General features: G+C 37.7%; 2 protein-coding genes across 3 annotated transcripts in view; both read left to right on the forward strand.

The window, feature by feature from the left end:
* LOC146003899 (uncharacterized) overlaps positions 1 to 27899 on the forward strand; it is a 500546-nt gene that overhangs the window by 297558 nt on the left and 175089 nt on the right. The window lies entirely within an intron of this gene.
* On the forward strand, positions 11 to 12653 carry LOC146004514 (uncharacterized). 2 transcript variants are annotated; one of them, XM_083143387.1, is made up of 5 exons: positions 11 to 387; positions 3006 to 3208; positions 3737 to 3897; positions 5255 to 5442; positions 11184 to 12653. In XM_083143387.1, exons 2-5 carry the CDS (start codon positions 3006 to 3008, stop codon positions 12243 to 12245), a joined length of 1614 nt encoding a protein of 537 aa, XP_082999513.1. In that variant the 5' UTR covers positions 11 to 387; the 3' UTR covers positions 12246 to 12653. The 2 variants fall into 2 exon arrangements, with proteins under 2 accessions (XP_082999513.1, XP_082999515.1); XM_083143389.1 differs by having other exon boundaries at positions 14 to 387; positions 3737 to 3888.

Here is a 27899-nt window from a genome sequence, read left to right on the forward strand (position 1 = left end):
TTCTGCTTGAAGAAGGAAAGAGCAGGTTTCCCATTGGCTGTCTCAAAGGCGAGTGCGCTCTTACTAAAAATTAGAAATAACTACAAATATATTAAAATTTATATTCCTTTCACGTTTCTGGTGGTAGAATTCGCGGAATCGACACGCATTAAATCTGAGTCAGAATGTATTAACAAACATTATTCTGTTTGTGTTAGAATTGTGGCTGGAATACGTGAAACACTTGTAAACAAAGTGTTTATCCTTTTAAGAGAAATACCTAATTGTTTGAAGAAACCATCAGTCCAAACCGCCGCTGCGCTCTATTTTGTACTTGACCTTACCACCAACATTAAGTGGCACGCAATACATTACAAGAAATAATAATTTTCCCGTAAAGTATTAAAGGTAAGTTTTAGTAAATGTCAAATTTAGTGGAAAATTTGCCGTAGAGTAAGAGGTATGCAACATGGATATTGTACAACGAGTCATTTTTGACAGTTGATATTACGTGTACACGATGTATTTATAAGAAAGTATTTTTTTCGTGTAAACACAACCGTCGAAGTTGTTAGAAAATGTGTAGATTTTATGCAACTCTTGTACTAAGCATTGTCCAAGGTCCTTTATGAAATTATTAATACACATTGAAAAGAGGCCATCATTCAGCTCGGTATGTACAAGGACAATTCTGTATTCGGTAACATTATCGTATGAGGGAAACGGATTCCTTCAAATTTACAGGAGAAAGTACTTACGGAAATCATTTTGTTTAGCGTTGTGGAAGTTCCTGAATGTAGATTTGATTCATTTTAATGTGAATGCGTGTTGTTTTCTGCGAAAATCTCTGTCCGACACGCTGTTTCTGCTCCCGCCATTTGCTTTCTGCACGAGAGTGCAATGTTCCGTGTGTTAAGATGATGCAACCCCGTAGCCAGTGTTTCAACCTCGCCGTGTTTTCACTAGAACATGACGTGTCGAGTATTTTTAATTTTTTTTTTAACTATGCTTGCCTAACGTAACCTAACCTAACCTTACGGAAAATGGTTTTTGGGGCTAACGTCAATGGTTTGTGGGGCTAACGTATTAGCATAATTTCAAATCCAGCCACGAAAGTATATATTTTCTGGTGAACGAGGTTGCAACACTGCATAAATCGACAAAAACTCTCAGAACGCCCCCTAAACCAGTACGCTATCACGGCCATAATGTGTTACAGATTCAAAACAACAAGTAACAGTAAGTACTCGTAAATCTAAGAAATAGACATTGATATGCATTATTTCACTTTAGGAAATGTTCCACATTCGAAAACAACACGTTAGCAATGTAAAGAAGTCCGAAATATATGATTCGTAGGTGTTTCCCTCATACGATAATAGTACCACTACCCTGTATTCTTTCGTAAAGTTACAGAATCACTGCCCAATGAGTGTATGTAAATATTAATTTGAAATATAACTATTGGATGAGAAGCTGGGCCCAAGTTCCTTTTGTTTTATTGCGATTTCATCATGCTACGAATACAATTTTTACATGGTTCGATTTCGATGTACGTCTGTGTACACATACTGCGGAGTTTTAGCGATTACTTAAGGTTTTGGGTAACAGTTTCATACATCGGAGAGACATTTCTTCATTTTTACAGAAGAAACTACTTACCGAAATGAGTTTCTCTAAGGTTTCCAACGTTAGTCGAGGTATTTTCTTTCATCGTGGTATCTATTTGACCGGGAAATAATGTCAGTGTTTCCAACCTCTTATTTTTTTTTTTTACTATGCTTGTCTAACCTAACCTTATCGGAATTTTTCGTGGTGCTATCCGTCAGCTACCCGTGCATATTGTACAATTTGCACACGTGACGAACACGATAGTAGGAATTTTTCAGTGAAGAAGGTTGGAAACACTGATATTCGAAAACAAGAGAAGCGTTATTCGCAATGTAAGTGATATCAAAACGTTATTTGCGTTCGGTAGCACTTAGAAAAATACATTATTTTAGTAGAAAAAGTGTTGTGTTTTAGTGTAAAAAGCATAATGGCACCTTGAACTATGTTCCGCAATACACAATTGGTAAGTACGAACCATGCGAAACACAAAATATCCATTTTTAATGTGTCTCCGATCTATGAAACTGGTACCAGGTTTTGTTCAATATATGCTTTTGTTGTTAGGTTAGGTTTCCTTAGCATTAAAGTAAAATCCCTAAATGCATTCTACTAAGGTTCTGATTTACTTCTACATTCATTCCCACGCTTCTACGATATTTACTGTCCCTTGTCGACGAAGAATATCTTGTCATGGGAAGTGCATAAGGTAATTTTCAAGTTTGTTTCTTCAACATAAATAACTTTTTTTCGAGTCCAAACAGTGCTCATTACTTTAAGGAAGGTTCAAATTTTGTGTGACAATGATTTCCAAAATTATACGATAATTAGTCTTTGTGCTGGAGAAATCATGAAACAATCGAAACCGTTACCGACCTGTTCAATATCATTGTACATTTTGTACCATAGATGATCAAACGAACGGAATAAATCAAATCAAATCTCATACATTCGGTATAATGCAATTGGAGCATTCCAGCATTACGTGTGTGACATATTACACACAATATTTAAGGTTCTACAGACATGAGATTGGATTAAAATATTCATCATGAACTGATTTCATAGAATTATGAAGTACTTGTGGTGTCTGCTAACAATTAAAAGAAAAACTTGAATATGATGGCACAGACTGAATGCATGAAAAGTATTAACAAAAGTGTGTACATGTGTGACACTAAAAATGTAGCAGATTTTGACTTCATTTGTCTGTGAAGCATGTAGGCTATGGATGCTAGTAACATGTATTGTTGAAATGTGTAAATTATATGCATTCACAAACATCTAAACCTTAATGCAATTAAAAACAATACTTTCTATATGAATTCATTTTGATATTAACATGGAGTAGGACCACTTTTCATGGAATGCCCCAATTAATAACATGCATATTACAATTGCTGTTCTTATATTTCCAGATGGCATCTCTAGGTAGAGGACGAGGCTATTTTGGCAGCTCCAATATGAGACGCCCAGGTGAATCTCTTCTTGCAGATGGTTATTCTGATCTCATATCAGAGATTAGCACTTTATCATTGGAAGATAAAAAGCAAACCGATATAAAGCTAAATAATTTACAAAATCTTGTGGAAGATAGCATTAAAGATGAATCTAGCTTAAGGTAAGCAGGTTTACTAATAATTTTCTAATTGGTTTATTTCGTCAGATTTCCATAGTTTGTTTGAGTTAGTTTTTAAGTCCACTTTATTCACAGCAAGGCTAATCGGGACTAGACCTACAGTTCAAAGTGGGATTCGAACCACTAGGTATTGAACGTGGGGCCCCTTGATTACAAGGCAATGACATTACCACCATCGGGGAGGTCCATCCATAGATATTCGCTGAATGAGCAATGAGGATCAGGTAGGAGTGATTGATGTTTTTGGATTCTTACATTTTTCAAAGTCCAGAGATGTTCAAGGTCTCCCCTGCAATGCTCATTGATGCATTTAAGAATTTGCAGCTCATCAACTTGCTTAATCATTCAATTTGTTCATTTCATTTAAGTAAATGTACTCAAGTGGACTCTATTTGGTAGTGTTTCATTTGATTTTCATCATTCATGAAAGTAGTTGAGCTGTGCTTCAACCTATATTATATAACTTGCTAAAATTATGACATTTACAGATTTTGTGGATTTTTTTTTCAGGTCTTTCATTAACAAACTTCATGAGAGGAGTCTAGAGGATCGCCAGTTTGCACTTAAAGCAGCAGCTGCTTGTGGTGCTGTTGGTTTAATGGAAGTGGATGGAGTGAAGTTCAGGAATGTTCTCTTGAGTCTCCTGCAGAAAGATTTTGCAGGTAATGAAAGTGAGTTTTCATCAGATACAGTAAAACCTCATTAATCTGGACTAATGGGGGAATAACTTGACCGGTTTAACTGAAATAACCTAAGAGAACAGTAGAAAGTGCATTAAAGATCCGTTTATAGCAACAAAACACGTTTATTATGGTGTATTTAAAGGGCATAGGCCTAAATACACTATACAGTACAGTACAAAGTCTGCGGGAAACAGAATTTCATTAGTGGTTGACTGCCTTTTCTTTGGGAAGTTCTCTTGTTGACTTCTAGCCACATTTAAAAGGATTAACGAGGTTTTACTATTTAACTCAATAATTCAACTAAGTTCCACTGTCCTCTCCAGAACATTACAGAAATGCATACTTATATTGTTAATGCTGTCACAAACCTCGTTTTATGGCTTGCTTATAAATTTTACATGTTTTTGAAGTTAGAAAAGTATATAGGCTACCTATCTTTTTTTTGGTACTCCCTGGAGAAAGTTAAATATTTTGCATGGTGTATGAAGATTTTGTTGTTTGTGAACGCTTTCAGTTGATTTTTTGCTCGCGGAAATGTATTATTGTGAAGTAAAGTATGTCTGTTATCTTAGCATGTTACTTTACCATGTAACAGAACAGCCTGAAAGCTTCACACAAGTGAATATAACACAGCAGCTATACTTTTATGTAGTTAGTTTAGGATTGTTAGGTTTGGTGATGATAGTTATTTTAGATATGTTCTTTTGAAATTTTAGTGTGCATACAAACAGTTTTTACTAACAAAAATTTGGTGAAAGTACCCCGAAATTGCAGATTTTAACTTAACGTGAGCCATACTTTGGGATCAGATATCTCCGTTGATGTTCTTTTCTAATGCTGGAACCAGTTTTATATTACGTAAAATAATGAAATCTGTCAATTAAATTAAAATTCGACGTAATTCTCGAGGGGGTACAGTGGGTCAACAGCCCCCTTTTTCCCTCGACAAACTTAATTTTTTATTTTATTATTTTGATTTGCTTTATTTTTCTTTGCTTCTTGTGCCACTTTTGGCTAATTTGCGGAGATGGGGATGAGTGATGATATGATGAAATTGATGAATGGACACTCACAAACATTCATGCCCAGGCTGGGATACGAACCCGGAACCCTGGCGTCATAGCACGATGTGCTAATCACTCCGCCAAGGGGGCCAGCTCAACAAACTTCATTGTTGCAAGGCATATAAAAAGGGAAGGGTATGCTAATGTATAATCTAATGGAAATTCTCTGAAACTATAAACACTATCGAAATTCTTACATGGACAGATATAAATGATTTATATTTAAAAGTGCGTGTTTTACTTTGCAGTTGTTTCAAATTTCTATGTGTCTCAATTCACAGAGAGGACCCAACTGCAGACACGTAGCTCTTCAAAATTTCTGAATGCTGTGTCATTGCTTGGCGAAATATTCTTCCATGTAAGGACAGCGGATGGCTCTCCAATTTCAATTCTTGCAACACCACTTTTACATTACCAGGACCAGTTGCTCGCTGGAGAAGAACATGATTTGGAAGTTTTTACAACTCAGGTATGCTTCTTAATGCTTTATGTATGTATTCTTAACAATGATTTTAAAGTGGTATGAAATGGACATTGGATGAAAACTATCGGTATCAGCTGATACTACTGGTAATCAGTTTAGGTTTACCGATACTTTTCCAGAATTTTGATTGTTCACGGGGTCCACAAAAATGCCACTCACCTTAGCAGAATCTAATTATCCTTGAAACTTATGCAGAATTTTAAATTTCTACTAATTTTGTACAAATATTATGTTGAAAACTGTAGTTTATGATTACATAACAGGCTTTTTTATAGTCTGATGTATTTTTTAAATATTTTAAAGCAAAACTCTAGTAAATTGATGCTTATACACTAGTGTCCAAAATTAAAGCAACAAACAGAAATCCTTTCCTTGTGTGATTTTTTTTTTTTATAAATTTGCCAAGTTTAATTTGCTATAGTGACTTTTTTGTTGATAAATCCTGGCAGGGGTGCCCACGGGTGCGGGTTATGGTGCAAGTTGCACCATCCAGATTTTTTGGGGGGGATTTTTTGTCTTCAAATAATATAAAATGCAACATTTATATCTTTTCCAAAATATATGTACAAATTTTACACCTTAAATGCACCGTATTTAATCCATTAGATAAAGAAATGAAAGTGTTTATGGCATTATCGAAGGGGGGGGGGAATATCGAACTCGTACAGATTAGGCCTTAATTGACATGTGTGTTCTGAGGGGGATTCTGAATTAAACTTTGGGAGGGGACAGTATCCAACTCTAGGTCTTAGATCATGTCAAGTACTTTATTTAGAGGGGGATTGAGCTTTAAATTGAAGGGGATATCCAATTTTTGTGTATTACTATTGTCTTAGACTGTTGCGGAAATTCTGGTGTGGAGACTGAGAATTAATTTTTGGAGGAGGCAATATCTACTCTTCAATATTAACAGTAAGTCTAAAATTGGCATGGAAATTTTGGTGGTAGGATTGAGTATGAAATTTAAAGGGGGAGATAGAAAGTTCTTGATAAAGTGTTAAATCTTAGATTGTCAAGGGATTTCTGTAGTGGAGAGAGAGTTTGAACATTACATTTTGGAGACTGTATTTAGCAATAAGGCATCCACACGTTTTCAACCCCGAATGTGCCAAAGGAAAAGCTGGAAAAGAAAAAGACTAAATATCTCGGGATTGTAGAAAGTATTGACACCCCATTAAATTAATATTCTTCAAAGCCTGCAAAGAAATGGATGTAAAAATTTTCTTGCTCGCTTCGATCGCAATAATTTGTTGCTACAATGTGTGTTTGGCGCTTTAATAAGATGAGTATGAAGTTTTTATACTAAAGCTGCATTAGAAGACAAGCGATATTCTCGATTGATTGATTTGTTTTTTTTTAAGTCCACTTTATGCACTCTAAGGCTAATCGAGACTGAACCTACAGTTTAAAGTGGGATCCACGCGATATTCTCGATTATGAACAATTTTAGGTCTTGAGTGATGGCACCCCTGTTTAGGGAGGAGGGGCAGATCAATTATAATGTTCAGTAAGGCTAAGAAAAGAGTTATTTTCGGTAGACATGCTGTCGTAATTAAATATTTTGTGAATATTTGGTGGGGATTATGATATGGTTTAAGGGCGCGAATGATATGATTCGGGGGAAATGCATAACATGATTTTGAGGGGATGGGCACCCCCTGAATCCTGGCACATTAAGGTTAGTTTATTTTCTGTCTTAAACCAGTTGTCTATGACATCATAAATATTACTATCACCTGATCGTATTATGTGGTCAAATGGACACACGGGAAAGAATTTCCGTATGTTGCTTTAATTTTGGACATTAGTATATTTGGAATAGAATACGCACTAGTGTTGGATGATCTATCGAGCTATTGAAAAAATATCGTCCAGGTGATATCAGCCAGATGATATATCGTCACGGTATTTTGGTGATACATATCGTGTTGGTGATATATCGTCATGATATTTTGGTGATATATATTGTCATGATATTTTGGCGATATATTTCGTGTCAGTAATATATCATCACGATATTTGGCAACATATATCATGGAGATCATATATCGCCGATATCACGATATGCAAAAAATATCGTATCGTCTGTGACAATATTTTCTTGACGATATATCGCGATATCAAATTTCCGATATCGTACATCCCTAATACCCACCTCTAATTTTAAGCAGTACTTTGAGCAACTTCTAAGCTTTAGCGGACGGAGCCTTAAGCGCAAGTATTCCAGTTGAAGACGGAGGCTTTTCAAGCATGCACTTTTGAAACTTGCCGTAAAGTACCAAGAACTAATTGTCGTAGAGAGAAGAAATTGGTTTTGTTTTCTTTGTTAAAGATGGGGCTTTTAGAGAAGAATTTGTACATTGTGCATTCCAATAAATAATTAGTGTTGAAGGAAATTGAATCGAAAAAAAGAATTGGCACCTGGATGGACCAAATTGGGAGGGAGGCACGATAATAGATCATGATATGTAATGCCCGTGATACAATTTTGAAAAGAAAGGGAATTATGGTGTTCAGAAATGTTGTATAATTTTGTAAAGTTTTGAACTTCGACCATTCCCCGTTTTCCCCCCTAAACTTTTAATTGTCGCACGTTGTTTAAAATGTTACTTTTTTATTCATTCTTACATGTATAATTTAAATGTTTCCAAATAATGCAGTAGTTTAGAAGTTAAGAGCCCATTATATTCACTTTATTCCATAGTAAATGAAGGGAAACAAGGACGTTTTCAAACAGTGCTTGTTAATAATAGTAACAATAGATATATTGTTTATTAATTCAAGTATGCCATACCTTGATATGCATACTAAAGAATAAAAAAGACAGAACAAATATTGTATGCAGTTTTCAAGAAAAGGCATGTAAATTGCTGCCCCAAGCTGCTGGCCCATATATTGACCATCTTTCATCAACGGAAATAACCATAACTAAATAACTAAAGGTTAATAGTTACAATTTTCAAGCATCGGTATCTTTTATTGGTGGACATGGGTAAGAATATCTGTATGGGTATTGGTTCGAAGTGGTATCGGCTCAGCCCTGTTCAAAACAGCACTGCACTTAATTGTATTGCAGTGGTTTAGCTCATACTCATGGCACATACTGATTGATGAATATTGTTTTCAGATCTTTTTTGTATGCAGAATTTTGAACATGGGATTGTGGTCCAACTTGCTTAATTTCTAAAATTGTGTTATCGCAAATGAAGAACACAAGAGATGTAATCTTAACAAGGAGAAATGAAAGTAAGGTAAATTTTCCCGTGGATATAGCATACACCACCATAATATTTTGTTTCTAGAACAAACACCATAAAACATTACACATGCAGTATCAACATTATTCACCTGTTCTCCTTCGTAACGTTATTTTAGTAAAGTTCCCCGGGCATAACTAAAGTGACTAAAATTTGCCTCGAAGTTCCAAAGATTTTTCTGGAACAATGTGGGTAAACGTCACTAACAAAGTAGAATAACTATACATTTCAAAATAGTACAGGTATATGGAAAAATAAAAGAGTAATGATTGTGCTGGATAATCACTCATGTGATGTATCAAGTAGAAATCACTCAAAAATTTTAAAAAATAGTAATAATTAATTGAAGAAAATGATATGTTATTGGTTGATAATAATAATTCATATTTATTATTTCTACTGATTACTGGATATCCATTGATATCTTGATCCATGTTACTACTAAAAATTTCTGGCGATATCCATGCCAAGGTTGGAATCTTGGATCAGACAGGAGCATGATCATTCTTTTACAAGTTGTAAGTTGAGGACCCCTCCTGGAAAACAGGAATATTGGCTCTTTTATTTGTAACTTTTTTTTCTTGTATCTTATATAGTTGATTTTGACCTTCTTTCCTCAGTTTCTCTCCACTTGATAATTTCTATTCTCTTATTTTTCCACTTAACAGTCTTGTTTTCTTTTTGTTCTCTCTTTCGAACATACACACACATTCACTCACTGTCTCCCTTCTTTATTTCTCTTCTCTTTCCTTTTTGCTATCTCTTGGTCTGTCTATAATTATCTTGCTTTCCCTCATTCTCTACCACTTCTTTAATGTCTCTTTAAAATGTCTTTCGGGCTAGCCACAAAAGGTCCCAGGTTTGAATCTTGGCCTTGTGTTATTTGTAAGTGTCTCATCATGAAATTCAACTAATCACCACTTCTCCTCATCACCGAGATTAGGCAAACATGGCAGAAAAGTGACTCTGAAAAACAGTAATACAAAATACACATCTTAATTTTTTTTTCTTTTATTTTTATTATGACTTAAAAGTGAAGTCAATATATAGAGCCAGTAGTGGCATCATGGTGGGTGCAGAGGCCGGGTCCCACAGTTCACAGTCAATCGAGTGCACGAAAGAACCAATCTGGCTCCAAAAGAGCGAAGTTGGCAACAGTGATCGGCAGCTGCCCCAGCGAGAAAGACCTAGGGGAAATTGTCCCTCCTCACCTTAAGGAATCTTTCCAATTTCGCCCCCACACACTCTCCATTGAAAATTTTGTGCAGGTGCAAATGTTCTTTCATATACTCACCAATATAATTTCTAATGCCCATCATTAGGATTAATTTTAAGGTAAAATACAAAATATATCCAACTGGAAAATTGTCAGCTTATGAAATATACCATATTTACACATGTATGATGCGCACTCTGCCTTTTGATGGGGAGGAGCGACAAACAATTTTATAACTCATACATAATGTGCATTACAATTCAGGTTGAAGAAATGGCTTTCGTAGTTGAAGTTTGTAAAGCTGTTGCTATGCCAATCAAGAGTGAACAAGTCACCTGTTGCTATGTAGGCCAGGAGGAGAATATTGTCTTGTGTATACAATGAGTCGTCAACCCAAGCCACCTCCCCCTCTCCCTCCACTGTGTTTAGCATCCCAAAGCTTTTACTTCTGTAACCATCTTGTTTATTCTGTAGTAGAAGAATCAGGAGGCAGATTTGTACAAAAATTGTATGAAAAATACTGCGTACCAGTCTGACAAGCACCTTAACAGTAGGACTGTATCGAGAAATTGTCTATGGTCTGAAGTTTTTACTATAATTAATTTGAGACAAATATATTTGTTCTTTTTTTTAATCTTATATTCTGAACTCCCCTTACAATAACTAGAATTAATCAAGGGTAATTTACTATTTAAATACTCTCAAAAGTACTGTTATTGCAGAATATCATTGTCTTTAGTCATTGTGAAAATATTCTCTTAGGCAAGCTGCACACTGGATCCAACACGATGCAACGGTTTGCGACAAAACAGTGAACGTCAATGGAATTTGGTCTCGTAGGAGCACAATGCGACAAAATGCTCTGCATCATGTGCACCACCTGCATTTGACTTATTACTGTATCGTTTGACAGCACATATTATATGTAGGTTTGACTGTGCAGTCAAGGTTAAAAATGCAGTTTGATCCAGAGAAGCTAATCGTTCTTGTGCAAGCGAGGCCTCCATTATTCATGGACTGAGAGCACCATAATAAGGACAAAATTAATTTTTGTTAGCAATTTGTAAAGTTATGTTGTCATGGAACACTACTATGAATGGAATTAAAGTAACTCAAGTCTCGCTTGCCTCGTTGTGTATCGTCATATTGCATTGCATCACGTCGTGTCGGATCTGGTGTGTGGCTGGCCTTAATACAATTGTTTGAAACAAATCTGCATGCTTGATTATAAATTTGTCTTTTCCAAATTGCAGATAGCAATTAATGGGAAAAACTTGAAGCAGTGTTCTGCAGAGAAATTAGACGACCTTCTAGTGAGAGTGCGTTCTACAATTATGGCCAAGAATTTAAGCGGACAGTGTCGCTGTTGGTTGTTGCTGACTCTGGATTTAGCATCAAATGACTTCAAACCACCTTCACGGGAGTTGAGAATCTTCTATGAAATGCATCTAGGAACCACGGTTTTTACGCAAATGGAACGGCATAGTAATAGTAACACAGCCATGATTCAGATACACGATTCCCCTCCACCACTGTGCACCAATGTGACCCCGATTGTTGGGAATAGTGAGATGCCAGCTCTAGTGACTCAAGTTGAATATGGAAAAATATCACCAAAACCTCCAACCGAGCCATTGTCTGTTGAAATAAATGATGGCAACAGAGAGAGGAGGGTGTTTGCTAGAAATAAGAGTGGAGAGAATGACAGAAATTTTGATGGAAAAGTTGGCAACAGAGCAAGAAATGACTTCTCTGCAGATAATGACAGAAATTTTGATGGAAAAGGTGGTAACAGAGCAAGGAATGACTTTTCTGCAGATAATGACAGAACTTTTGATGGAAAAGGTGGTAACAGAGCAAGGAATGACTTTAATGCAGATAATGACAGAAATTTTGATAGAAAAGGTGGCAACAGAGCAAGGAATGACTTTTCTGCAGATAATGACAGAACTTTTGATGGAAAAGGTGGTAACAGAGCAAGGAATGACTTTTCTGCAGATGACAAAAATTTTGATGGAAAAGGTGGCAGTAGAGCAAGGAATGACTTCCCTTCAAGAAGACGGTATGAGACTGAACATGATGACAGATTTGAAAGAGAGGATGAATTTTACGGCCGTCAGCAACCAAGAGAAAACAGAAACATGGGTAGAAGACAAGGGAAAGAGCAGTTCAAAAGCAAGAATAGAGATAGTGAATCTGAACAATGGGAAAATAGAAATGTGAATAAGAACTCTAATTACGGACAGTTTGAGAGCAAGACCTCACCAGCTTCTGTTCCATTACCTCCTACTGACGAAGAAGAGAGTTGGGATTAGTTTTATGTAAATTATTTTACTGACATGACAGTATTCCTGTTCACTTTCACATAATTGCACTGTATCAGTGTACTAGGTCTCGGGGAATGGTTTCATATTTATTTGTGTGCATCATGACGTGCTTGGGCATATAACAACATTAACACTTGCTTCTGTTAAAATTATCACTTTGACAACAGCAAGTGTTTTCCAGATCAAACACATCTGAACTTTTACATATTTCTTCATGTGCATATAATTGATTTTTGTTGGTGTAAAATATCTAGGCAAAAGATTAAAAGCAGATCATAAAGATGTAAATGTCGTCAGCCCCCACCAACTTTCATTAAGCCTTGATCACCAAGACCTGTTTTACACAATAACGCCCCAACGCCAAGCATGTTTTCAGTGGAAGGCAAAAGGGAGAAATATATATATATAAAGAAATTTGAACTCCACCGGGCCCCTACATAGGCAACGCCAGGATGTCATGAGGGTTCAAAATGTTATCTGCTTATTGCCTGATATTTGTTTCATTCTCATGGTAGAATTGTGCACTTGTTGCTGATACTTTTGGAGCAAAAAAATATTCTGATGTGAAAGCTTCTTGGGGGGAAATTAAAAAATTCAATTTTATTTTTCAAAATTCATAAATTATGAATGTTGGAGTTGAAAATTATATCTCGTTTTTTTTCAGTACAAAGTAGGCTATTAGCCTATGGTTAAGAAAAACTAATATCAAGTAGAAGAAGAAGATGAAAGTAAAAGAGAACTATTTTTTTAATGCAATTTAACTTCATCCAGACTCCATATAGGTAACGCTGGGACGTGAGGGTTCAGCACCCCTGATGAGAACCCAGGTCTACCTAATGATTGCTGGCCTTACTCCCACATGCCTCAAAAGAGGTGAACGATCATCCAACCAGTTATGGCGTTAGGTGTGGTCGTCACGACGAACCCCCAGTCGCTGCTCTAGTTTTTCCATGCATGCTACTCATTCATAGTTTCCCAATTCCCTCATTATGGTGGTGGCTACCGGTTCCATATAGTAGCCAAAATCTCAGGAGAAAAGTTGTTACACTTCTCCCCAGGAAACTCGAACTATTGCATTGCCTGTAGCCCGAGCCCAAAGCCTGATGTCCTCACCTAAGTGTAACACCTGTGTCACGTCTCGGTGTTTAAGGGTTAAATCCCATATCATTGCCTTCATGTAAGCCCACATTTTTTTAAAACACTTAGTCTGGCGTAACTCACAACAAAACATTGGAGCTAAAGTTTTGATCGTAACTGAGTAATGTCAGTGAGGTTTCCACAAAGAATCATCTGGAATAATTATTAGTCCACTTCATGCACAGAAACACCAATTATAACAGGACCTATGTATTGTTTAAATGTGTTATGAAAACTTGCAAGTATATTCATTTGAGAAGAAACCAGGTCATCATTTTACACATTTGTTTTATTTCTGTGTATAATCCAAATCTGACTGAATTGCAATTTTATTTGCCTCTGAGAATAATTTTTTAATGTGCATATTGTTCTGTAAATATAACAGTCTCTTAGACTATGTTCGTAGTTGTACGGCAATTCTAAGCAAATAAGAATTACATGTTTCTCTATGTGGAGGTTGATAATAGTAATAATATGGGAATAAGCTCTGACCGGGTGTTCTAGTGACAAGGCTCTTGTGTTATGGTGCTATGGAGCTCAGTTTATGTATTGTAGCTCCTTCTTGTATAAAAACATGAGTAGGATAAACTGAAATAGTGATAGTGTTTGCAATGAAACAATGATTTCATATGAAGATATGTTTTTCCAAGTAAACTTTATGCATATTTCTTATTTTGCATCACAACAAATAAAAGAGTATGATTTTTAATAGGAAATGTATGTAACACATGAGACTGATTATACTGTCCAAGTACAAGGAATGAATTTTACCGAGTCCTCAAGTGTTGAGAGTGGTAATGAATGGAGTTTGAAAAGGATATTTATCCTAATTTTTTTGTACTGTTTTGTTGTGCAATTTTTTTCTCCCAAAAGGAATGTAATAAATTTAATTTTCATGACAGAATATGTTGTTATTTTAAAGGAATACTAAAGAAAACCATACGATAAATACTTTCCAATGGGGTCTGTTCACTTAGGAAAGTTTCCTGATTGAGATGCCAACATAGTTCATCTCTACCTCCTTTGTGCACATAATGTTTACCATGGCTTTGTTGTCGTCAGGGTTGCCAATGTCCGTGGTGGAGTTGTTAGCACCTCACACTACAGTCTCAGGGGTCCATGATTCATCTCGCCCTGTGCATGGGTGTTCTTTCTGAACGTCCCTTCTATTTCATCGTCTCATCCTCATTTTTGAGATTAGCCAAAAATTGCAGAAAAGTGAAGTAAATGAACCCAATCAATCAATTATTGCAGGGTTCTTAGATTGTATTGAATAAGGCTAAGGGTACTTTCAATCAAATGGAAACTTACATTACTCTTTATTCACCTAATTACAGTCCTTACCCTTGAGATTAGGTTATGAAGAAACCATACTTTTATTTTTAAGTTCTTTTCTGTTACATAATTTTAAAAATATTTTAATTGGAACTGAAATGACTTACAACATTTAGTCGTGTCCACACAGTTTCTCTACGCTAAACAAAGCGTACAAAATTAGTAGTTCTATGCTTTAATCAAATCGTCCCCATGCAAAATGAGAGTACACAAACAACTAATCCTGAGAAAACAAGAGAACATCACTATGGGCTACAGCCCCAAGGAACTTGATAATAGAATGTTTGTGAGTGTATGGACCCGAGGATAAAAAACAGAGTCGTACAGTCGGTCATACATTTTTGTACATTTCTTGCATTGGACGTTCTTTGTTTGGAGAATTCTGTGCCACATGAAAGGGGAGTATGAATTTATTCCAGCACATCATTCCTGCAGAGTAACCTTCATCTCCCCACTTTTAAGGTTTAGCCAAGTGCAGTAAGCTATGATTCTAGGGGTCCCGGGTTTGAATCCAAGCCTGGGCATGGTGTTCTTTGTGATTGTCCCTTCCTCAATTTCATCATAATTCATCCTCATCTTCACGAATAGCCCAAAGTGCCAGAAAAGTGAAGTAAAATAAACCAAATCAATCAATCATACATGCCTCTTATCAAGGACTTCAATAGTCAACCTCACTTCCACGTAGTACACCCTGGACTGCAGACTAACGAGGCTCTGGCGACTGGCCCCATGGCCAGTATAATTTTGTTTGTTTTGTCCTTATTTGTGCTGAGTGCTCCTTTACAGCCTCAGCTTTTAACAAAAGTCAGAAAATTTTTATATTTTATGCTTTTAGTTATGCAACGTTAGAGTTGTTATGTGTAACAATAAGGGGCTGGACCCCTTATAATGTGACGGGTGCAAAATAGCCTTAGTGCTGACGCACCCAAAATTTTAAATTCAAATTATCAAGGACTTCATCTTATTACTTTGTTAGATGTGTACTCAACCCTCCACTTCCAAAACTCAATTTCTGATGAGATGAAAGATAAGAACGAAACAAGTCTCTGCGCAAGTAGCGACGCAAGATAGTTCCACCAATGAACATGTGAGAGAGAATGGGATTGCGTGAAGGGGGAAAGCAACTGCAGTAACCAGCCTTTGAGCAGCGTGTACTGCTTCGCTCTGTCCACTCGATTTCCTCCCTTCCCTGACGCTATGCGCGGCCTTGCTGGAGAGAGTTGTGACAGGGTACAGTAACTGAACATTTCATTAGGGCTTCTGATTATATTGCTTGCCACTCTGATTAACATTCTCTCTCTCTCTCTTTGTCTGTCTGTCTTGTGTGTGTGTGTGTGTGTGAATAATACAGCATGAGCACAAAAACACTCCCTGGTTTCAAGATGTCATAAAATTAATAGTTACTTGAATATTTTGTGAAATTGATATCCAAAGCTCAGTTAACTCAAAATATTTTAATATCTTTCTTTTCACAATCGCTAGTTGTGAATTCGGTAGCTAGAGGGCAGTAACATCGAAAATGGCGTTCACTCCGCAGCAAAGAAGCTGGTGCGTGTTAGAATTTGCCAAAACAAGCAGTGTTGTGAATGTGCAGCGTGCATTTAAGCGGAAGTTTAATGTTGATCCACCTACACACAAATCCATTCTGCAGTGGCATAAAACATTTGTTGAGAGGGGATGCATTTGTGATCAAAGAAAATAACATTCTGGCCGACCGTCCATCTCTGAGGAAATTGTGGAGCGTGTGCCAGAAGCCTTTATACGCAGTCCCAGAAAATCAACACGTCAAGCCAGCAGGCAGTTGTAGGTGCCACAAACTACCGTAAGCAAGATTTTACGGAAGCGTTTGCGTTTTCACCAGTACCGGCTGCAATTGGTTCAAAAGTTATATCCACAATACAAGGTAAAGCGACGTGAGTTTTGCGAGACTATCCACACTTTAATGGAGGACGATGAAACCTTTCTGACAAAGATAATTTTTAGTGATGAGGCAACCTTCCACTTGAGTGGAAAAGTGAACAGGCATAATGTTAGGATCTGGGGAAGCGAGCATCCGCATGCCACTCTTGATGTGAAACGTGACTCACCCAAGGTGAATGTTTTTTGTGCAGTGTCAGAGCGTCGAGTGTAAGGTCCGTTCTTCTTTGAAGTGCCAACAATCTCAGGTGAAAGCTACTTAACAATGCTACGTGACTGGTAAATTCCTCAACTTGCTGCAGAGAGAGGTGACTACATTCTACAAGATGGAGCGCCCCCACACTGGCATCAATCTGTACGCAGCTTTCTGAATGACAACCTCCCACACCATTCGATAGGACAAGCTTCACCCAATGATCAAAATCTATGCAAGTGGCCCACACGATCACCGGACATGACAGTTGGTGACTTTTTCCTTTGGGGTTTCGTGAAGGACCAGGTCTATGTACCTCCACTACCCACAACCTTGAATCATCTTCAGGAACGCATCAGTACAGCTGTCAACTTCATCACACCGGATACGCTTGAGAAGGTGTGGTTGGAGCTGGATTATCGTCTCGATGTTTCCCGCGTAACAGGTGGCGCGCACATTGAGCATTTGTAATTCCAATGAACACCACGAGAACTGTATGAGTTTTTACAACTACTGTGAACATTTCTGTAGAATACTACTTTTCGTATTAAAGTTATACCCTTTCAAAACCAGGGAGTGTTTTTGTGCTCACGCTGTATTTCTATTTTCTTCTTTATGTCGCTTTTATTGCCCAATAAGCTAATCATCAGAATGGAAATAACTGATAGTAAGATAAAGCTAATTGAGTGGATCCTCACGATGAAGCATGCAGGGACTCGAATCCAAAACTTTCTGCAGCAAAATCATGAGTCTACCACTCCAAGGAAGTTCTCTGAGTGACCACAATAGAGTCGATGACACACACCACCTTTCTATGAAAATGAACCTTGAAGTATTATAGTGTAGATGTTACGGAGGATCTGTGAGGATGATTTTCAGAGCCAGAAAGTTTCTATTTTTATTTGTTTTCTATATCAGTGGCTCGATTGGTGTCATTTTTTTATAAATGTCCTCCATATCGATTTTGAATCAAATCGTCAATTGTAATTTTTCTAGAATACATCAGTGTTACAGATCATTCCTAATGTTTTCTGGGGTGAAATTTCCAAACATAAAATCAGATAGATAGATTTATTTCATCCATGAATCACTTGTTTGCATTTGCATGCTACAATATCGAATATGTCAGTTAGTGTTTACAGTAAATTAATAAATTAAACTTGATAAAAGATAAAGACGGTGATTTTATAGGTGACCCAAGCGATATTCTAAATAGATGGAAGAACTACTTTATAGACCTTTTAAATGTTCATGTAGGAGATAAATCAGAAGTAAATGAAGTACACACAGCAGAACCTTTAGTTCCAGAACCTAACTTGACTGAGGTTAAAGATGTTATTAAATGGCTAAAGAATAACAAAGCACCTGGCATTGATTTAATACCAGCTGAGTTAATTAAATATGGTGGAAATTCATTAATATGTCAAATTCATAAATTAATTTGTTTAATATGGAATAAAGAAGATATCCCTCAACAGTGGAAAGAATCCATAATTGTTCCTGTGTTTAAAAAAGGTGATAAAATGAACTGCAATAATTACCGTGGAATTTCTCTACTCTCAACAACATATAAAATATTATCTAACATTCTTTTAACAAGACTTACCCCATATGCTAATGAAATTATAGGTGATTATCTGCCATGTTTCTGAAGACTAAAATGGAATTGGATCTGATCCAGGACCAGGACATTTATCTTTTCATCAAACAATGTATACGAGAGGGCATGGTACAATGTTCTCAAAGATATGCCAGAGCCAACAACAAGTGTGTTCCCGATTATGATTCTGCGCGACCATCGAACTATATACTTTATGTGGATGCCAACAGCCTGTATGGTTATGCCATGATGAAAAACTGCCATATGCAGGGCTTGAGTGGTCGAAGATTTCAACATTGAGGATCTGTTCTTAGAGGTCGATCTGGCAATTCCTGATAATTTGCACAGCCAGTTTTCTGATCTGCCGCCAATTGCTGAGTTCCAGTGTCCGCCTGGCTCTAAACAGAAGAAGCTGATGATGACTCTAGAGCCAAAACAGAGTTATGGCATATACTACAAGAACCTCCAGTTCCTGATGCATCATGGTGTTCAAGTGACCAAGTTTGGCAAAGTCTTGAGGTTCAAGCACTCAAGGTGGTTGAAGCAATACATTGATACAAACACCGAGCTTCGAACACGTGCGGTAACCCAATTTGATAAGACTTTGTTCAAATTGATGGTCAATTCGGTGTATGGTAAGATCATAGAAAATGTCAGAAAACATACTGATGTCAAATTGGTTACTGACCCCTGCCAGAGCAAAAGATTGGTAGCAAAGCCCAATTTCAATTACAGAAGAATTTATGACGATAATCTGGCGCTTTTTAACATGAATAAAACAAAGATCAAGTTTGATAAGCCTATTTATGAAGGGGCTGTAATATTAGAATCGGCCAAATTACACATGCTGGAGCTTTATTACGATGTGCTGAAGCCTTTTTATGGTGATCGTATAAGACTGATGTATATGGACACGAATAGCTTTATCCTTGATATTCAGACAGAAGATGTCTATCAAGATATAGCAGACCCTGCATTGCTTGACTATTTCGATACTAGCGAATTGCCTGGCCATCTGAATATTCAACCCCACAACAAAAAGGTGCCTGGTAAGTTAAAAGACGAGACATTTGGCGATGTTATTGTAGGATTTGCTGGGTTAAGAGCCAAGATGTACAGCTTTGAAACATCCAGTGGTGCTGTCACCAAAAAAGCCAAGGGCATTGGTAGAGTAACTGTAGACAAAGACCTCAAATTTGAAGATTACGAAGATTGTCTCAAATCATGTAGTACAATCAGAACATCAGAATGTAAAATCCAGAGTGTGGATCACTTGTTGACTACAAATATTGTAAGAAAAGTGGCTCTGGACCCACATGACAATAAGAGATGCTTTTTATCATGTGGTATACATACTCTACCATGGGGTCATTGTGACTTGATAAGTGGCAATCAATGCCCAATCAGAGAGCATGGTTTGCAATAAATAAACATGCCGATGAACTTATTTGGGTTCAAAAAACAGGCTATTATGGACCTGCCAACACCAGCACCCTCTCCTGATATACAATCTATGCTATCTAAACTAAATGGTTCGTTAATTATTCATCTGAATAGCAGACTTACAGATGTTTATGTTAATTTAGGTAAAACATTGTACATATTTAACAATAACTTAAACTACTACCAGTTACCTGTAAGTGGTCAATTACAATTTATTACAACCCCCAAGGGCAATGTCAAGGTTTCAGTAGGCAGAAATATTTACAGAATTAAGCACTCAAACATGGTTTCTGGCACTGTATATACTATCTATGTCGGTGACTGTTTATATATTGAGGTCCTGGGACACTACGACAAGCTTATACCTCTTTTTATAGAATTAAGAATCAGATACTCTATAATAAATAACTGCTAAAAAAAATGCCTAACGATATATTTGGCCATACAAGGCACGAAGATCACAGCGACGAGATTCTGATGCTTGACGTCAGAGTCAAAATATTAAGAAGTGATTTACAAGCTCTTCAAACCACACTCAATGCCAGTCTTCAACTCGAGATTACCAATTTACAATCACAATGCATGGACCCTCTTCTTAAAATCGACTCAGAACTCAAATTGTTGCTCCAGAAATACACTGACTTGGCTACATTCGATAATCTTCAGAGTTTAGAGGAGGCCATAGCAGCTCTTCAAGCCAAATTTAAGACTCAGGCTACCAACTCTGAGCAACTGAAACAGCAACTAGAAGAGCAGATTGATAGCGTCCAGACACAGCTCCAAACAATTGTCAAAAGCATAAAGTCCCAAGATGATTTCGATCTAGTGATTTCTACTCTGAAAGAACAGATTCAATCACTGGAGATTCCTAATCTGGACCCCCTGAACAATGCCATAGCCGAGGTCAAAGAAAAAAATCGAGACACTCGAAAACTTTATGAACAACCTACCATCTTCGGAAGCTCTGAGTGCCATCACTCGTAGTGTTGCCAACATCAAGCTACAACTAGAGACATACGAGGATTTTGGCAAAATTCAGAGTACCATAACCCATCTTGAGGGTACCACAGCAGCAGTACAAAACGATCTGACAAATGTACAAGAAACTCTGGAGTCCCGTTTACCTGGTATCGTAGACACCCTTGCCAGTGTTCAGCAACAGATCACCAAACTTGAAAACCTCAACACCGAATCCGAGCTATCCCATTTTCATCACTTGATCGATGATATTCAAACAAAGTTTGAAATTTTACAACAATCAACACCTACTCAGGCAGACATAGCCCTGCTCCAAGATGCTATGCGTAGTGTAGGTGATGCTACTGAATTAAATGCTGTAAAATTGGCCCTTGAGTCTCTGCAGAATACGTTGGCCAATCTGCCTACATCACAGGATCTTAAAAATTTGAAAAGAGCCGTATATCGCATATTGAAATCTGAAGACATCAAGAATATTCAGACAGAGATCAAACAGCTTACTCAGACAGTGGCTACTCTTCAAACCAATCAGTATATTAACGAACTGCATGCTCTGTTTGAGGATATCAGAACCCAAGTCCATGATCTTACAGCCGAAAGTTCAAAATTGGCTGTTGTTGAAAATCTACAGCAAATTGTAGCCAACATCAAGCAACAGCTAGGGACCATGGAATCCAACCAAGCAAATGCTCTGTCTGTTTTTGCCACGCAGCTTCAAGAGATTGTGCAACAATACAAGAAACTTGCTCTGGACATAAGAATCAATCCAGGCCAAAACGAGATTGTTAGGACTATCAACGAGCATCTTGAATCTGTAATGAGTAGATTGCTTACAGCAGAAAAAGAAATAACTGGCCTAATCGAGAATCCTAAGCACACAGTAATCCTCGAATTGTACAGTGTCCCCAACAAAGAATACGATTCACCGTTTACACCAGGTGGCAAACTGTATATGTTGTCCCCTGCACAATTTTATTACCAGTTCTTCGTGAGGGGCACACTCAGACTGGTCAAGATCAAATACTGGTTACAACCGCAGGCTCACCACTACCCTACCTTATCGATAGCCAATGCTGACAACATACCAAAAATCACCAGTGTGGAGTTAGAGGATTTTACAGACCCCAATACACTAGAAACAGCCTATGCTGAAGATGATGGTTCTCTCGAGTTTAATATACAAATAGGGGACAAGTTGTAGTTAGAAAATCCTGCGGTATCTGCTGCCGAACACCCCATAGTTGCGATATTCTTGTTTACGTACTATGTCTAGACAAACTATAGTTGATGAGTTACACAGACCAGCCAGACGTAACTATAAGCGACTGCCACTGGTCACAAAAGGCATAGACGATCTGTGGCAAGCTGACTTGGTTGAGATGGCAAGTGGAAAGCTGAGACAAGATCAACAAGGGCTACAAGTATCTACTTACTGTCATAGACACATTTTCGAAATATGCCTTGGCTGTGCCGCTCAAATCCAAGACTGGAACATGTGTTACCAAAGCCTTCAAGACAATCATCAATCACAGTGGAAGATCACCACGCTATCTACAAACAGATAACGGCAAAGAATTCTATAATTTGGTGTTCCAACAATTTGTTAAGAGCCAGTCAATACGACATTACTCAGTTACAGCGATCTCAAAGCCTCTATTGTAGAGAGATTCAACAGAACCCTAAAAAGTCATATGTATAAGCAATTTACACTTCAAGGTAATTATAAATGGCTTACTATCCTACCCGAACTTCTAGATCTATATAACAATTTGGTCCATGCCACGAACAACATGAAGCCCTCTGATGTAACCACATCTGACGAACAGCAATTGATCAACACTGTTTACTATCCTAAATATCAACCAACAACCAGAAAAGCTAAATACAAGGTCGGTGATCAAGTAAGGATCAGTAAATATAAAGACATATTCGAAAAAGGCTTTACCAGAAACTGGAGCACTGAATTATTTACAGTGGTTCAAGTTATACCTGGGACCCGTAACACATATATAATAAACGAGCGTCGCGGTGAAATTCTCAAAGGCCGAATCTACGAAGAAGAACTCAGCCAAACTAAACAGCCTGACACATATCTCATAGAAAAAGTCATCCGCAAAAAAGGCAACAAGCTACTGGTCAAATGGCTAGGCCTCCTAGAAAGCAGCTGGATCAAAGCAGACAAAGTGATACTATGAACACCTGGGATGTTATAAAGCGACTACCAGAGCCCGAACAGCAGACTAAGAAAAATGGCAATCTGCTACCTGATAATATTCGCTGTCTTATTGTTGGGCCGTCGGGTTGCGGTAAGACTACGCTACTGGTTGATAATTTTTTACTGGCACCTAACTGGTTAGACTGAAAAAACAGGCACTTGTACGTTTTTTCTAAGAGCTTAGAACAATTAAAATATCAGCAGCTGATGAAGCTATACGATGGACTGGATATAGCCACTTTTGAATCAGATGTTAAGCCACTCGATGACTGTCTCGATAACTCTGTTGTTGCGTTTGATGACATTATACTGGATAATCAAAACGAGGTTCGAAATTTCTTTACACAGGGGCGGCACAAAGAGATAGATTGCTTCTACCTGGCGCAGACCTTTTCCAAAATACCGAAACAGCTGCTACGAGACAACAGCAATTTCATATGTGCTTTTCGTCAAGATCATACTAACCTCAAACACATACATGACGAGTATGTAGGTGCAGACTTAAGCTACAACGATTTTCCTAAGTGTTGTGGTAGGTGCTGGAACCAGGACGGCTACGGGTTTGTCACAATCGATATGACAAGGAAGCCCAATAGTGGTAAATATAGGAGTAAAATCAACGATTTTCTAGACGTAGAGATGTATATAAACAACCATGAAACGACCAATCGTTGACGATCTTAAATTAAGAGACTATCTTGTAAAACGATTCAAGGGATGGAAATCAGAGAACCGAGGTTTCTATGAACAACACAAGCGCACAGAACAGCCTATTATTAATGCTATTAGTGAACTGGGTAAAGATATCAAAACTGTTACAGAGCAGAACCAAAATTTGATCATAGAGCTTGTGCCGGTAGCTGCTCGGAACATATTAGATTATCCAATCACCCCCCTTTCTAGTATTCATACACCTAGTCCTGTTCGTCTTCGAAGAATCGAAGCTAGTCAGGATCCTATTGAATTGGGCCTTCTTGCTCAAAGATATTTAAGCACACCTAAAGACAGCAAAGACGAGGTCTTCAGTTTATACGCTGACACAGAGCTTGACGGTGGCATCATACATAAAATTGGCAATTTTAGGGTAACGTTTATGTGCGATGATCTGATTATATATTCAGAATCTCATCTTGGAGAAAGAGGCGGTTTTGTTAAGTATCCTGGAACACCTGGATTGTGGGAACTGATGACTCGCAAACGACCTGACAACTATACAGATCAAGATTATGAGTACTACAAAGAAATACTAATAAAATCGGATGCCTTGTACCAGAACAACGATCCTACACAAAAAAGACTCAAGTCTAGCAGTGGAGCAAAATACAAAAACTTAATCAAGCCCATATGGACACAGATCAAGACAGGTAGTGGGATCAAACAGTACAGCACCCTGCCTAAAGAATTCGTCTGGGTTGACGATGTCAGGAAACTCGTAGATAGGTTGCTGGTCATAGCTGGCGAACAAAATGCCGGTAACCATAATTTTTACAACGAAAAGTTTGGAATTATGGAAATGATAGCCACCAAATTGTCCAATTTCATAGCCAATGACACTAAGGGCATTGGATATCTTATAAAAATTATTAATACTCTACCGCTTAAATTTTGGAATATCTCTGAGGGTCGGGGGCTGGTTAATGACATCATAAACAAGCTGCCATTTGAGCTACACATACCAGGCTATCAGTATTGTGGTCCCGGTACCAAACTGGACCAGAGACTAAACAGAGGGGACCCTGGTGTGAATCCCCTAGACGCAGCTTGTAAAGACCATGACATAGCATACAAGACACATGCCAATCTTGATAGGCGACATGTGGCAGACAAAAAATTAGAAGAGGCTGCATTCGGTAGATTAGTAAGCAAATATGCTTCTTTGAGTGAAGGAATAGCAGCGTTGGGGACCACCATAACTATGAGCACCAAACAAAAACTGGGGTGGGGGTTGTAAAATATATATATACAGACTAGCCCACTAATAATTTTTACAACTTAAATTTTGGATCTTAAGCTGGTCAATTCTATATAATAAACCTACAATGAAGGCCAAGGGTGTTATGTATCGGATACCATATGCAGGTCTGAAATCTCTTGGGACTATCGATAGTTTTCTAACCAAAAAGCAGCGCAAGAAAAAAAGCTCTTGTCTTGCCAAAGGCCACAGTATAAAATTGTTACTTAGTACCCCCCAATTAAAAAAATTACAGCATTCCAGGAAAAAAATCCCATGTTGGGGTCTTCATATTTAGTATCCCGGCCATTTTAGCAGCGCTAGGAGCAGTTGGTAGCTTAGCAGGGGGATCAGCTGCCATAGCAAAAACAGTAATAGATGCCAAGAAAAATAAGGCAGAATTAGCTGAACAGAAGCGCCATAATCTGGCCATAGAGAGACAAGGTAAAGGTCTTAAAAGAGTCATGAATAAGTTTAAAAAAAAAGTGCCGCTTACCAACCAAGATATCGAAGCTTTAATCTAACCACTGGGTATCAGGTATAGAGGTGTGTACATGTCTGATTCTTTACCAAAACAACCGCTCAAAAAAGAGTGCGGAATAGTCAATTTAGATAAATACATAAATCAGGGCACTCACTGGATCTGCTATCTTAAATATTCAAACAAAGCATTTGTATTCGATTCGTTTGGAGGCATTCCACCTAAGAATTTAGTAAAATATCTAAAATCGACTATTATTTATTACAATGACGAGCGTGTTCAAAATTTCCAAGATGTTAATTGTGGACATCTGTGTTTACCTATGGCATGTACTTAATCCCCAACATTACACACCACAACAACAAGATTGCAGTTGGCGACCAAAAAATTGTCATCACTCCAGGGCAATATAATCTGTGTACTCTAAATGCTCAGTTACCCAGTGGTGTAGTGTTAAGTCAAAATTCTGTCACTCACAGAGTAGAGATTGTGTCTGCTACAGAGACAGTAGATCTGGGTACTGTAGGTGAGCTATTAGGATTCCAGAACAACACAAAACTTGAACCAGCCATCAAACACACGGCTATGAATATACCTAAATTCTTAGCCATAGAGACTCTGAATATTCACTGTAATGTGGCCGAGGGTATGATCACCAAATCAGATGGCATAGGCACTCACGAACAAACTGGCATCATCGCAACATTCAAACCTAACTCTGAATTCATGAAGCCAATCATCTACACTCCATCACCAACATTATATTTTCCTGTCCCCCATAATAGAATCGACCACATCGATTTGGTGGTGACTAACGTAAAAGGTGAATTAGTTGATTTTGCTGGAGCCACAACAACCGTTATCATAGAGATCAATATCTAAATAAAATACCATACCAAAAAGTGGAAAATATTGAAGCTTACGAGCTACAGTCGTTCCCCCCGAACCGTAGGACCTTTGCAAATTTGAATCAACCCAACACAGAGATTGAGGTTGACCTTGACATAGGGGATGGCTTTATACATCCCCACAGAGCAGACCTCTATATCAAGTTTGATGTTGTAAAGCTCGATGGCACAGAGTATCCGGCTAACTCAAATATAAGACTGGTAGACAATTTCGTACCGCATCTGTTTTCTCAAATCGAGATCAGAAAGCATGGTGTTGTTATAAACAGAGTAAGACTACCCTGGTGTTACATCTACAGCTTTGGCCACACTGAACTTATCCAAGACCGAGGCATCTTACTACAAAATAGGCGGATTTGAGGCTGGCGATAAAATATTAACCAAGAGCCACACTGTACTGTTCCCTATGCGCCTGTTACCAGGATTTTTTTCCGATTACAAAGATATTATGTGGAAGGGTGGTTTAAGAATCACATTTCGAAGAGCTGCCAATGATAATAATGGTTTGATGCGGTACAGTACATTAAACTCTACTGGTGCAGAGCTGCCCAATACCATCCCTGACGAGGGCAAATGTGTTATCCAGACTATGGAGCTAAGAATTCCGGTAGTTGAATACGAGGCTAGTTACGCTCTTAAATACAAAGCCAATATATTGAAAAATCCACAAGTGCCTATACAATTTTATACATATCAATGTGTCCAGAAACCTGTTACTGGTAGCCATTACGAATTCGATGCTACGGATTCGTTCTCCATTATACAATATGACATGCCAGATTTTGTAGTGGTACTGTTTCAGACCGGACGAGACAATAATGAAGAAAAAAATTCAAGTAAGTTCGATAACTGCAACATCAAGAACATATATCTTAAAAATGGCCGAAACGAGGTGTTCCCCAGAGGAAATTATAATTTAAACATGTCCAAGGATGATTTTCTCAAATTATACGAGGCCTATACAGCATACAAAAGAGTTATAACCGGGAATATTGACATGTATTACTCACCAGATGAATTCAAAATACAGAGACCGATGTTTGTCATCAACACCTCAAAACGCAAACAGGTTGATACACCCCCTGCTGATACCATATGCAGTGTTATTCTTATAGGTGAAAAATCATATGTTTATGATGTAAGAAACGAACGAGTCACAGAGCAATTTTTGAAGACCTCTGCACAATGCATGTCTTAGTACTAGATATGCAAGTTGAGCCTGGTGCCCAATTAAAATATTCAGCATATTTTGGGTTAACATATTAATACTCTGAACTGACTGTCAAGTATTTAAGTACACTTTACAGAGTATTACACTAAAGGCAATAAGCTCATATGAGCATCTTGACTTAGTTTTAAGTGTAGCCAAAACAATGCCAGGAGGGCCATATTTTTTATTATCCTATGGACAACAATCTGACAGATGCAGCTTTTGTACGTGTAGCCAAATCAATCTGAGGGGGGTCATACTTTTCACGGGAAAT

This window comes from Lepisma saccharinum, chromosome 21, assembly GCF_977018435.1.
Source record: "Lepisma saccharinum chromosome 21, izLepSacc3.1, whole genome shotgun sequence".
Lineage (NCBI taxonomy): Eukaryota > Metazoa > Arthropoda > Insecta > Zygentoma > Lepismatidae > Lepisma > Lepisma saccharinum.